Raw genomic sequence first — 15,331 nt, forward strand, 5'->3', positions numbered from 1 at the left:
TGTAATACCTTGGTTCTGTCCAAAACTTAGCTTTTTAAGTAGTTGGTTTCCCCATAGGTTTGAGTCCAAGGACCATGCAATACTTTGGTTCTGTCCAAAACTTGATTTTTAAGTAGTTGGTTCCCCATAGGTTTGAGTCCGAGGACCATGCAATACCTTGATTCTGTCCAAAACTTGATGTTTAAGTAGTTGGGGGAATTAACCCCTCGGCTATGGCGTGGGACATTGGTTTAGGGAGACTAGCTCCTCGACCAAGACCTTAGAACCATCCGCGCTACTGACGCTTCGAAGCGTAGCCCCTAGTGAAGAAACGTAGCCCCTAGTGGAACTTTACTCTAGAACACTACAACCGGCTGTTGGAAATGACAGGGGGACTGTCTCAACCCACCGCCTGTGCCAACACACGAGCCTTTCCCACAGACGGCGCCAATTGTAAGGACTCAATTTGTAATGACCCAAAATGATATTGGGTTCGCACGTAAAAAGGTCCAAATAATATCATTTGTAGAGTGTGGGTTTGAAAGGCTAGGCCTTGGTCACCGGACGGTGGTTAGTCGTGGTGTTCATACAGAATTAAACCGTGTTCGCTCGAGGAGTCTTTCTCCTGGAGGCGGTCTGGGAGGCTCTGGTTCTTGGCCTTTTTTCCTAGCCCCCTTTCTGGATTGCTTTCTCCTTTTATATTAGCCTGTATTCCTTATCCTACGTCCACGTGTAGGATTGACTTTCCAGGATTGATACTTGTCCCATCAGCCAGCCCATACCCAAAGTGGTTGGGGGTGGTTGTAAAAGCTGAAGAGCATGGCTCTGTCAGGTGCAGAGTATTCAATGGCAGTAATGGCAGCTTTCCTTTTGTCCTTGGTCGTTTATACTATCCAGCGTTCCCTTCTCTATTGACATAGATATTTTAGATTTTTTCCAAAACTGTTCCTATACTATTCTTGCCTTTTCTTTCAGGGGGACCTTGGATATGCCGAGGACAGAATTATCCTCGACTATGTCTCAAGACTACTTGGACTTTTATTACACGTCCTCGGCTATACCTTTCCTCGGCTCGGGCCTTAGGCCCCAATGTAAAAATGGGCCAGGACCACAAATTCTTGGGCCCCACAACAATTAATTATCATTTTTTTATACTATTGAATAACTCTGGCCCTCCATTTGTTTTTCTTGTCTTTTTTTTTTGGATCAAAAAGCAAAGAGTTATGAGGTACGTCTTTCAATCTGAAGAGGGAAAAAAGAAGGATCAGAAAGAAAAAGACGAGGCCCAGCCAGAATCATGGGCCCCTTCACAGCTCCATTGTCTCAACATTTTGAACGTGCTGGATTGACGTGCACTGTAGTGTAGTGTAGTATGTGACCCATAAAAAAGGAAAACAATTGTGCCAACAAAAGTAAAGGCTATGATTCTTGAATGAGTTATCTTTTCTTCCTCATCCAATTACAAACGACATTAAGCTACAAAGAATACAAGACGATAAGACCTTGTTTGGTTCACCATTCACTTGCATTTCAATTCTCATATCTTATATTCTGATTCTCTATTTTCTCTTAACTCACTTTCTATCGTGTTTGGCATCACAACTTGACTTTAGTTGTCAATTTAAAAAAGCAACTTTAACTCAAAATTGTGGAGACTCACACTTAAGTGTGTGTTTGTTTCCACTTTCTTGAGCCAAAACGCGCTTTGTGAAACTGAAATTTTAAAATAAGCGTTTGGTAACGTATGTATGGTAGCATTTGGAAGAAGTTATGTTTTGAAATCCAAAGGATTGCGCGTTTCCTTGACCCTGGCCAGCCCCAACTTTTGCAAAAGCCACACTGCGTTTTAACATTACCGTTGGAAAGCCACTGTCTATTTCCCAAATTGCCTACTGTGTTTTCTTAAAAACTCAATTTTACTTTTTGATAAATCAAGGTAGTTCGCCATCTGCAGTCCCATCCCTGAACCTTTTGATGAATTAATTGCTACAAAGACCACAAAAAAATAGCATCTGGCCAGGTTCAATTCAATAACAAATTTCCAAATCCAAACACACAAAAATTTATAACAAATTCCCAAATCAACTAAGGGGAAAGAAAAAAAAAAAATCAATCCCTTGCAAATCAAGATTCCTCAAAATGCAAAACAAAAAAACATCAGAATATAGTGAAATCTTCCCTTATGCAGTATCTCCCTTTCGTCTGCTCTGCTCCAATCCAATCTTCAGTCAATGACCAGCAACCACCTCTCTCTCTTTATTGTTCTTTTTTATTTTTATTTTTTGGGTTTATCAAGATCTCTCTATTTTTCATTTTGATCTTTCTCACTCTCTCCCCTTTGATGAAGTAATAATTTAGAGGATGGTATGATGCCACGAAGTGTACCACAGTTCCAAATTGTACTTATTATATATATATATATATATATATATTTAATTTGTGGTTCACAGCTTGCGGTTTTTAATGTTCTACTATTTTATGTCCTTTTTTTCAGAAAATATTTTGTCATATTTAAATTTAATAAAAGTAGTTTCCACTTTCCACTTTGATCGTTTGTTTATTTGAAAATGGTTTAAAATAATTAGTACTTTTTTTTTCTTTTAGTATTTAATGAAGGAAATCATTCACAATTCATGCATATCATTCCATTGCTAATTCTATTTGGGGATAATAATTAGTATTATTTTTTATAATATCATGTAGTACAATTCAAACTTGGATTATTGGTAAGTATTTTATCATCTTTTTACATTATCATTTTGTGCTCCATGATGATGAAAAATTTTGAGATTTAATTAATATTGATAAGAAGTCATTAATAGTAATAACAAATAATTATGACACTAAGAAAAACTAACACAAACATTATTAAAATAATACCAATAATATATTTACTATCATCATCATCATCATCATCATTATTAAATAGTTGATTTAAGTATGAAATAAACTCTTTTATATATACTTTGTCATTTTTGGTAATTTAGAACTCAAACCGCTATTTTTATAAGTGCTAGCCAAATACTCAACTTTTTCAAAAAGCACTTTTTAATAACTTTTACCAAATGTTCAGGTTTTTAAAAAAACCCATTTTCATACCACACTTTTTGAAACCGCCACTTTTTCAAAAAGTACAATATCAAAAAGTTGAACTAAACTCACCATAAACAGTAGTCCATAGAGGAAAGAAAGACAAAAGCAAGAAGGAAGAATAGAACCCATTTTCACAAATTTCATTATCATTTGATAAAGTGCTAAAATGTGCTGAGTATGATATCATTTTCATATGTGACTACTACTTATATACCAATCCACCACCTTATTAGCAATGAAAAAAGATGAAATTTTTATTACATCATTACAACATGTTAATATGTAATTCATAAACCAACAAAATATTTTCCACCTTAGAGACGATGATATTTCCATTTGCCGCATATTCGTCGTATCTTATTCAATATCTGACTCTTGTCAACAACGGTAAAAACAAAAACAAAAAAGAAACCAAAAAATGTCAACTTTGTTTGAGCACACTAAAGCTCAGATAGTATTTATTTATTAAAAGTTGTTAACAGTGTTACAAAACTTTTATCACTTAAAAATACAATAAATTGATGTGTTAATTTAAAAAAAAAAAATATATATATATATATATATAATTAATAAATTTTATAATTTCATGCGCCAATTTTTAAACCCAAAACCAAAAGAAATAATTTTTTAAAATTAAGTATATGTTATAAACGTGATGCAATTAATTGTATTATACAAATTTTTATAATACAATTAATTATCATTTTTTTTTATACTATTGAATAACACTGGTCACTGATCACACTAATCACATTTATATTTGATAGGTCAATTTAAAGATTCTTATAAATTTGCGAGTAACTTTCACTCGTTTTCCCATGTAAAACAAAAAAAAAAAAAAAAAAAAGTAATTAATAGACAGGCCCTCCATGTGTTTTTTTTTCTGTTGAATCTGGAATAAAGAAAGAAAGATCAGAAAGAAAAAGACAAGAGGCCCACCCAGGATTACTGGACCCCTTGACAGCTCCATTATCTCAACATTTTGAACGTGCTGTCGATTGACGTGCTCTGCAGTGTAGTGTGTGACCATCCATAAAAAAAAGTAAAGGCTGTGCGCCTGTGATTCTTGGATGGGTTACCTTTATTATCTTCCCCGTCCAATTACAAACGACAATGCTGCAAAGAATATAGAGACAATAAAACCTTGTTTGGTTCCCATTCACTCACATTTCAGTTCTCATATCTTATATCTTAATTCTCTATTTTTTCTTAACTTATTTTCTATCGTGCTTGGCATCAAAACTTGGCATAGTTTTCACTTAAAAAAAGCAACTTGAACTCAAAATTTATTTAATTGAATGATGACGTTAAAAATATTACATAAAATTTATAATTTCATGTGTCATTTTTATAACACCCAAAACCAAAAGAAATAATTAAAAATATATATTATTATATGTTATAAACGTGGTACAATTAATTGTATTACAAATTTTTATAATACAATTAATTATCATTTTTTTATACCATAGAATAACTCTGGCCCTCATTTGTTGTTGTTGTTGTCTTTTTTTTTTTCTTTTTTTTTTTTTATTTTTTGTGTGGATCAAAAAGCAAAGAGTTATGAGGTACGTCTTTCAATCTGAGGATGGAAAAAAGAAAGATCAGAAACAAGAAGACAAGAGGCCCAGCCAGAATCACTGGCCCCTTCACAGCTCCATTGTCTCAACATTTTGAACGTGCTGAATTGACGTGTACTGTAGGGCAGTGTGGTGTCGAAAAAATTCCTACTCCTCTCGTATGAATTAAAATATATAACGACCAAATAATAGTAATATTATGAAAATTAAAATTTCAACAAGCACCACATAAATACGATCATACAAGAATATCAAATCTTACTAAAAAAAAACTCTCTATTGTAGGGAGAAAAATCACGGAGCAGCTCTGAAAAATATCTATTATGAAATAAAAATTACAACTATCAAGTTTACATTAAACTTGAGTCCACAATAAATTGGATATACAACAAAATAAATCTCAATGAGTAAATATAATCTCACTACAAAGTTAGTAGCAAAATCTTATTCTGAATACTCCAACTTTTCATGGTTGTAGCATTCAAAAAACTCCATGAGAACTGCACAAATTTATCTTCCTTGTATGTAACTTGAGTAAAGAAAAATGTATCCGTTTTCTTTTTCACTCTCTCACAATCTCACTGTGTTTCTCTCTATCTTTTTGGACTGCACCTCTTAACTGAAGCTCTCTATTTTCTGTGTTTTGCTCTTTCTGGAACTCATACAAAAATGGTTGAATTGCTCTGTGTGCTTCAGCTCTTCACTCAAGGCCGAATGGCCTTTGTTTTCTTTGTTTTCTTCTTTTCAGTTCCAACGTGTCTCACACGCCTAAGTCATTGCCGAAGGAATGGCATGCTGACTTTGGAAGCTTGAGGAAGTAAGCTCATTTAATAAGCTTTGACCCAAGCATGTGGGTTGGACCCACACAGTGCTTGCACCCAACATGTAGTGTGTGACCCATAAAAAAAGAAAAAATTATGGCAAATGTAGATGTGTGATTTACAACTATATTTTATGTTAACTTTATTCTATGACAAAAATTGTTGTAATTGTTTTAATTTTGTTCCTTATATTTTGTGGGATTTTATTGTATTAAGTTGGTGAAGACTCAAGCTTCAATGAAGAATCAGTGGATTTTGCAAGAAGCTCGCGAGAAGCTAAGCCACTTAAGAGCCACGTGAGGAGCACATGACTGGAAGCTGAAGAGTCATGCCAGGCTGTCGTTTTCATGAGTGTCTCGTGGGTAAGGCCTTCCCGCAAGACAGTCACGAAACATTCTGCCTGGAGGATTTTTAAGTGTGTCTTTCTTACTCTTCACTCATACTATATATATTCTCATTACCTACAAATGTAAAGGAGACCATTCAGAGAGGAAAACCCTAGATAGGTTTTTTACAATACACATACCCATCTTTTAGAGAGAGCTACTCATCCTTAGTGAGAAATCATTGTAGCCTCTTTTCCTTCCCTCTCACATTGTCATGCTTTGAGAGGAGATTTGTACCCAAACATAACCCATACATTTTCAGAGTGTAGAGAGTGTTTTGGAGCTTAGGAAGTTTTGGGGAATTGTCGAAAGAAGCCGGTGAGGCTTGACTGATGCAATCGGGTGTATTGCGAGATCCGGAAAGTTAGACAAGAAATGGTTTCGAGAAACCTTGTTGGATTAAGAGCTTGGAAGGCTTAGGTACATCGGGTAGATTAGGCTTGGAGGGTCTCTTGCTAACCCATGTATCCCAACTGATTGTCTAGTAGACCAATTACCGCTTGGAGGGTGGCAGAGAGGTTTTACGCCGAATACTTCGATTTTTTCTTTGATAATACATTGGCGTGTTATCTTGTATTTTCATTCTCTCTTCCCTACTCTTTTACATTCCATTTTACTGCTGTGTTGTCTTGATTATGGATTAGAGTAGTTTGTTTGTTTAGTCACTTGTATTTACACTATTCCGCACGTAGTATTAAGTTAGTGTAAAATCTATCAAGCCGTAACTTTTTTTTGAGGGTCTAAATAGCTCTTTGTATTTTTAATACATTTTCGAGCTCTTAGTGACAAAAGTAAAGGCTGTGATTCTTGAATGAGTTGTCTTTTTGTCCACATCCAATTACAGACGAGTAAACGACAATAAGCTACAAAAAATATAGAGACGATAAGACCTTGTTTGGCTCACCATCACTTGCATTTCAGTTCTCGTATCTTATATACTGATTCTCTATTTTCTCTTAAATCACTTTCTATTGTGTTTGTTATCAGAACTTGACTTTAGTTGTCAAAATTAAAAAGCACTTTAACTCAAAATTGTGGAGCCCATTAGTCACACTTAAGTGTGCATTTGTTCCCACTTTCTTAAGCCAAAATGCACTTTTTGAAACTGAATTTTTAAAATGAGCGTTTGGTAACATATGTATGATAGTGTTTGGAAGAGAGTTATGTTTTGAAATTCAAAGGATTGCACGTTTCCTTGACCTTGGCCGGCCCCAACTTTTGCAAAAACCATATCTGCGTTTTAACATTACTATTTGGAAAGCCACCATCTATTTCCCAAATTGCCCACTGTGTTTTCTTAAAAACTCAATTTTACCCTTTGATAAATCAAGGCAAATCACCATTTGCAGTCTCATCCCAGAATCCTTTGATGAATTAATTACTACAAAGACCACAAAAAAATAGAGTCCAGCCCAGGTTCAATTCAATAACAAATTTCGAAAGCCAAACACAAAAAAAATCTTTAACAAATTCCTAAATCAACTAAGGAAAAAAAAAAAAAAATCAATCCATTGCAAATTAGGATTCCTCAAAATGCAAAAAAAAAAAAGAAAAAAAAAGAGAAATATAACAAAATCTTCCCTTATGTAGTATCTCCCTTTTGTTTGCTCTACTCCAATCCAATCTTCAGTCAATAGCCGACAACCACCTCTCTCTCTCTTTTTGGTTTATCGAGATCTCTCTATTTTTCATTTTGATCTTTCTCACTCTCTCCCCTTTGATGAAGTAATCGTTTAGAGGATGGTATGATGCCACGAAGTGTACCACAGTTCCAAATTGTACTTATTATTATTATTATTATTATATTTTAATTTGTGGTTCACAGCTTGTTGTTTTTAATGTTCTACTATTTTATGTCCTTTTTTTAAGAAAATATTTTATGTCATATTTAAATTAAAAAAAAAGTAGTTTCCACTTTCCACTTTGATCGTTTGTTTATTTGAAAATGGTTTAAAATAATTAGTACTTTTTTTTTCTTTTAGTAATTTAATGAATGAAATCATTCACAATTCATGCATATCATTCCATTGCTAATTCTATTTGGGGATAATAATTAGTATTATTTTTTATAATATCATGTAGTACAATTTAAATTTGGATTGTTGGTAAGTATTTTATCATCTTTTTGCATTATCATTTTGTGCTCCATGATGATGAAAAATTTTGTGATTTAATTAATATTGATAAGAAGTCATTAATAGTAATAACAAATAATTATGACACTAAGAAAAACTAACACAAACATTATTAAAATAACACCAATAATATATTTACTATCATCATCATCATCATCATCATTATTAAGTAGTTGATTTAAGTATGAAATAAACTCCCTTATATATACATTGTCTTTTTCGGTAATTTACAATTCAAACTGCCACTTTTGTAAGTGTTAACCAAACACTCAACTTTTTTAAAAAACATTTTTTAATAGTTTTTACCAAATGCATAGGTTTTTTAAAAAGCCCATTTTCATACCACATCTTTTGAAACTGCCACTTTTTCAAGAAGCACAATATCAAAAAGTTGAACTAAACTCACCATAAACAGTAGTCCTTAGAAGAAAGAAAGACAAAAGCAAGAAGGAAGAATAGAACCCATTTTCACAAATTTCCTTATCATTTGTTAAAGTGCTAAAATGTGTTGAGTATGATATCATTTTCATATAGGACTACTACTTATATACCAATCCACCACCTTACTAGCAATGAAAAAAGATGAAATTTTTATCATGTCATTAGACTTATTGTTAAACATGAGGTGATAGAAGGTCCAAAGGTCTACTTACAACATGTTAATATATGCCAAAAGCCTTATAATTCAACTGGTAACACTTCCTGATGTTTATAATGGAGATATTTTGGGTTCAAATCTCCTACTTCCAAACTATCAATGTACAAAAAAAGGGCTAATATGAACTACCACAATATTATAGACAACAAATTTTACTATTTTTTCACAACTTATAAAGGTTGCAGATTGTAATTAATGCAATTTTATTTATGCATGAAACCATCAATGGCATCATTTTTACTGTATTAAATTATTAATCACAATCTGTTATGTTATGAAAAATTGAGAATATTTGTTGTAGCATTACTTAAGCTTATTATACTACAAAGGATTGATAAAGATATTAGATATATATGGTGGCATCATATTATATTAAAAAGATGGAACGATGTGAGTTACAATTAACTTGATAAAATTTCTTGTGGTTGAATAAGCGATTTAGGATTTATTCTCTACCTACACCAAAAATTTATTTGTGCTTTAGCCTGATGGTAAAGAGCACAATCATCAAAAGAGGACGTCATAAGTTGAAACTCTATAAAAAAATATATTAAAAAAATAGACCAATAAATAATGTCAAAGGTGAATCAAGTATGCACGTCAAAAATGGACAAATTTTAGGTTTTTTACTACACGGTAGGAATTGGCAAAGAACATGATATATAGCAATAGGCATAGCAATAAGAATCAATATAGGTTCCACTTTTCAGGGGTGTCAAATGATACAAGAGCATTCCACAGCACTAAAGAAACATTAAAAAATATAGAATCCAAGCGAAAGTTTGAACGACTAATAAGAATACCTACTTTAAGAGATTACCTTTTCTAACCAAACTTTTAACGATTGACAAATGACATGGGTAAAAAAAAACTTTTCATGGAAAATATAAGTATGAAGAAATTGACTATCACTATTAGATTTTACGAATAAATAAAGAAAGAGAGTGAAGATAAAAAAGAGAAGATACAAGGTTTATGTAGTTCAGTCTAACAGCCTATGTCTATGGAGGAAAGCTTTAACTCCTATATATTCGTTATAAACCCAATTCTTCAATTATAATGAACCTAGTATGACATATTTATAAGAGGTTAAACCCAAAACAACCATACAATAGACCATAGTTAATTGGCTTGTAATACAAGTAGTATTCTTGACTTGCACGTCAATGATTGGGCTTTAGCCTAGACTATGATTGGGTTCTATACCTCTGTCAATCACGTAGGAAATTTAAAGATCGTTATTATGATTAATTTTCCAATAATTTAGTTATATAAATTTAGGATAGAAAGGAGATAGAAAATGTTAAAATTACTACTAATTTTACTATAAAAAAATAAAAAATAAAAAATAAAAAATAAAAAAAAGCTAATAAATTGATGTGATAATAAATGTAATTCATGCAATATAAACATTAAAAAAAAAAATTTGAATTACTTTTGTTTATTCTCCCACGCCTCTCAACATTAGCCATGAAAATGAAATGATTTGTTCTTTTTGCTCACATTCTTCCTCATAACAAATCCGAATAGGACCTCTTCTTTTTGTATTTCTCATGTACCCCACTAATTAATTTCATGGTAGATCTATTATAAATGTATGAAGAGTAAACATGTGTTCCAAAAACATTTAATAATTTTTCGTGTTTCATACTATGACATTTGTCGTTTTGCTGTGATGGGACCTAGGCAGATTTTTGCACCAAGTTGTGTTTTTTGGATTATGGTGGGTCTAATTGAGCAGTATTTCAAAAGCTATATGAGTGAAGTATGAGAAAATTTGATGAATTTTTCAACCTTTTTTTGGGGTGGTAAAAAAAATGATACGCCAAGAATGTATCAACCCCTTAGGTAAATTAACCAATTAATTGGCCAAGTGAATTAATTAAGTGAATTTAACATGCAATACGCGTGATAGTACAAACAAATCACCAAATAACTAAATACAACGGAAGTTAAATTTGACGTGGATGATTTGTTTACGAATGGGGAAAACCCTCAAGGCAAAACCCTACCGAGTGAATATAAGGTCACCACTTCCGAGAATTCATTAGTATCAAAACAAGCCTATTCCTTTAAATTGACACGATAGGCTGTTTGTATTATAGAAAATGTATTAAAGTGAGAGTATACAGAAATGTTTGTATTATAATACAAATAGCCTATTCCTTTCTCAAAATTATAATTAAACAGCAATCTCAAAATTATAATTAAACAGCCTATACAAACAGCAATTTTAAAATTATACATAATTAATTTTTCCGCAATTTTAATGCTTTTCTAATAAGGTTTTTGAATTGAAATCTTATTTTTGACCTAGAAATTAGCCATTTTATTATTTATAGCCAAATAATGTGAAGATGCATGATTTATACATTCTTTAATAATTAATTAATTTTCCCAAATTAAGGCTAATTAATCAATCATTTAATTTTTTTTTAGAGTTAATCAATCATTTTAATTAAATTCATCATCTTAAGCTATATGTTCTAAATTATCTATAAGTTAGGGTATTATAAATTTTGCTACATTGAGATTACAAACTAATGTATTACCAATTACAAAGAGACTATTCAAATATTTATTTACGAGGCAATTGAAGTCCACCAATTAATTCATTGACACACCAATTTGTAAGTTTTTTCTTGTAAAACCTATAGTAATTTTAGTATTTTTTATATTATCTCACCCACCCTTCAATGCCAAGAAGAAGAAAAGGTAGCTGAAGCCGACCACCAACATCCATCCACCATCACAACTAACCAATCACCACCACCACAACCAACCCATTACAACATCAATTTAATCCAAACACAATCAACCCAAAATTAATGAAAATCATCACAAACCCAACTTAAAATTAACTCAAAGCAAAATCAACTCAAAATAAAACACAACAGAAAACCTATTTGGCGACACACAAATCAATTACTCAAAACCCAAGCTTGCCACCGCCATGAGAGAGAGAGTGTGTATGAGTGTATTAAGCCATGGTGGCTTGGTAGAGAGATTTTTTTTTTTCAAATTTGAAGAGAGCACCAATTTGATAAAGAAAGAGTGCGGGAGAAATAGAGAATTTTTTTTTTTTTTTTAGAAATGAAAAAGAAGAAAAAGAAAGAAAGAAAGAAAAGAAAAAGAAAAAGAAAAAAGAAAGAAGATGCTGAAGGTGAAAAATCGTAGAAGAAAAAGAGAGAGTGTGTGTTCAGAGAAGTGGTGTTTGCCATCCTCATCAATCATCATGCCCTTTTTCTTAAAATTTAAAATTTTCACGAATCGTCTTTACTTTCATACGTATTATTTCTGGTTTTGTAGTAGTCTAGTAGATGAATGGACCCACAAGTTCCAAAAATAAAAAAATACCACACCAGGAATAGATGTAACAACACCCTGAGGGACATCATTAACAAACAAAAAAAATAACAAAAAATTGTCCGATTTAACACATCAATAATGTGTAATGACATTGTACAAATAGAAAGTGCATGTGAGCAACGCCAAAGCCCATTAAAATTAATAATAAAAGGCTTGTCAAGTGATATTACTTGTTGTGTAGAGTTTGTAATAAAAGTGACATTTATAATAATGGACAAAATGGGCTTTTGCCCTTTTTGGGCAAATTAATTAGTCTTTTACCCTTCTTCCCAAACTAAATAGGAAAATGCCCCTCTTTTGAAAATCAAGTTTTTTAAAATCGAGTTAAAAAAAAAAAAATTCTGGAGTCTTATAGTGACGTTTTTAAGGACTTATAATAACGTTTTAAGAACTTATAGTGACGTTTTATAACTTGATATCCAGGAAATCAAGTTATAGGCAATTTTATTGCCTATAACTCGATTTCATGGATATCAAGTTACAAAACGCCATTATAGGTCCTTATAAACGTCACTATAGGTCCTTGAAAACGTCACTATAGGGCTTAAATCGTTTTTGAAAAACTCGATTTTCAAAAGAGGGGCATTTCTCTATTTAGTTTGGGAAAAAGGGGAAAACGCTAATTAATTTGTCCGAAAAGGGTAGAAGCCCATTTTGTCCTTATAATAATTCATATAAAAGTGAAGTTAGTACAGTTCAAGAGATAATATATTTATATATAGTTTTAACTGCATGAATAAATCATATAACTTATTTAAATAATGTACAACAAAAATAGAAGAAGAAAAAGTTTGAAGCATCTTTGGTGGTTGTCGAGTAAATTACACCCCAAAGTGAGGTGACTTTGACAAGTTTGGGCTTATTTAAAGAGCCATATGCAAGGCAGTGTATCAACATTTTCCACAAAGAAGGGATAGCTCTTTCTTCCCCCCCAGCTACACCATGAGAGCTCTACCATTTCTATACCTTGCCACCATTTTAGAAACCACTCAAGTCATTCCTAATAACCTTCACCTTCTCAGACCACATTCTGGCCTTGCTGGTCACAATGTTGAAGGCATTGACTGCCTAAGTTGGCGTCTAGCCGTGGAAACTGACAACATCCGTAGCTGGTCAACAGTTCCAGAAGACTGTGAAAGCTATGTTGGAAACTACATGCTTGGCAAACAATACCGTGAGGATTGTCAAGTTGTGGCCGATAATGCTTATGCCTATGCCAAGAACCTCACACTCGGTGATGATGGCTTGGATATTTGGGTGTTTGACATTGATGAAACTACACTCTCTAATTTGCCTTACTATGCTCAACCTGAAGTTGCATTTGGGTAAGTAAAATAATATTACATTTTATGATAATTGATAAGTGATGATTGGCCTGTTTAAAACTTTGATATATTTATATTTACCATGAGACAAATAAAAGAGTAGGTGCCAGCGACATAAATGTCTCTAACTAGGAAAGAAGAAATCGTAATGGGCATATTGCATTATTATAATAAAAAGTTACATTTGTGCCAAGAAGCTTTAGCTCAATCGGACCTCTAAAATCAAGGTGGAGAGGAAGATCAAGATTTTAAGATCCATCAAGTACATATAAAATTTACCAATAAGAACTTAGTATACTAGTGGAGGAAAAACAAGTATGAGTGTGATAATATTGATGGACGAAGGATGATTATTGATCTGCATAAGAACTACTTAAAAATTGAAGTGGTTTGTGCTTCTAAGTATACCGGAATCTAGGACTATTCAATGCGTTCTGCTGGGAACAAAACATAGGCTATGACATATTGCCCTGGGAGTTTCACCGCTACATTTTTTTGGGTGCAGCTCATGCATATAATTAATTAGTCTTGAGAGCTGAGACATTTTCATGGTTAATTAGAAGAGTTCATATATACGGTTATTGAAGTATGCTCTTTCCAAAGGACAAGAAAATTCCCTTGATTAAGACATGAAAATTTTATACATCTTTAATTTATTTCTTGCTTAATAGTTTTGTAGTAAATATATATCTGATCTAATATACTTATGTTATCTTTTCTTATGCATGACTTCTCTCTCTCTCTCTCTCAGGGCAGTTGCATATAACTCAACAGCCTTTAACGAATGGGAAGCAAAAGGCATAGCACCAGCTGTGCCTGCGAATCTTGATCTCTACAAAAAATTAGTAAATCTTGGGTTTAAGATTGTCTTTCTTACAGGAAGGTCTGAAACCTACAGAAATATTACGGCAGAAAACCTGAAGAATGTTGGTTACACCACTTGGGAGAAGCTCATACTAAAGTAAGTATCAAGGATATATATCTCATTTGTATTTTGGACATTGTCTTGATAATTTTCTTTTATATAAAGAATTTGTCATGCAATTCCCATGTGAAAATCATCACCACCTAAAATTTTACACCATCATTGTATACAAGATCCATTTAGTAAAACATTTTATATAATGTTGACTCCGTAAACTAAAATTTCAACTGTGAAATGAAGAAGATCTTATTACATGGTAAATATTTACAACTTAATTGGTATCTTTTTCTTAACGTAGAGATCTGGTATCATGCATCCAAAAAGAATATCATGATTTTGACTGTTGAGCTATTCTTGATTTGGTGGCAGGCAAACCTCTGAATCGGGTACCACAGCATTAGTGTACAAATCAACCAAAAGAGCTGAGCTTGAAGCTGAAGGGTACAGGATCCTAGGCAACATGGGAGATCAATGGAGCGATTTGTTTGGTACAAATGTTGGCAATCGAACATTTAAAGTGCCTGATCCAATGTACTACATTAGTTGAAATTTCATTATGATCTTATGATTAAAAAGCTCTAGAGCTAATTGGAAGCACTTGATAAGTTATAACTTCGGCTCTATGCTTTGTACCATGCCAAGTTTTTGGCTTCGGATATTAATTAGGTGTTGCGTTTGAGGGGTCTGTTTTGGGTGTGCGCCATGCCTTAAAATATGTTTAGTAAGGCTCTATTTTCTGTGTTTTTCTGGGTTCTTTGCCTGCTTGAGCCACCCCAAGATGAGTTATAAGGGTGCTTGAGCTGGCTCTTGTACTTCCCTATTGAGAACTCACATTCTCGATATTAATATGTTTAGAAATAAAAATCAATTGTTTGATCAGTTTTTTCTTCTGCTTTTAAATTTTCAATGCCATGCTTTTAGATTTTGCCAAAGCAAAACTTATACACAAAAAATATGTTCACTAGATTATTATTATTATTATTTATCTGAATAAAATTATGATAACTTAGATGGAAAGAGTAGAAGACTATTAATGGAAATTGAAATGTTATGTTCACAA

The 15,331-nt window shown here is 32.6% G+C and overlaps 1 protein-coding gene across 1 annotated transcript; it reads left to right on the top strand.

Annotated features, from left to right (window-relative positions):
- The first annotated feature begins 12,896 nt into the window (after positions 1-12,896).
- Positions 12,897-14,950, top strand: LOC115967701 (acid phosphatase 1-like). The gene is made up of 3 exons (XM_031086839.1): positions 12,897-13,346; positions 14,098-14,307; positions 14,641-14,950. Exons 1-3 carry the CDS (start codon positions 12,964-12,966, stop codon positions 14,816-14,818), a joined length of 771 nt encoding a protein of 256 aa, XP_030942699.1. The 5' UTR covers positions 12,897-12,963; the 3' UTR covers positions 14,819-14,950.
- The last annotated feature ends 381 nt before the right edge of the window (positions 14,951-15,331 follow it).

This window comes from Quercus lobata, chromosome 11 (genome assembly GCF_001633185.2).
Source record: "Quercus lobata isolate SW786 chromosome 11, ValleyOak3.0 Primary Assembly, whole genome shotgun sequence".
NCBI lineage: Eukaryota > Viridiplantae > Streptophyta > Magnoliopsida > Fagales > Fagaceae > Quercus > Quercus lobata.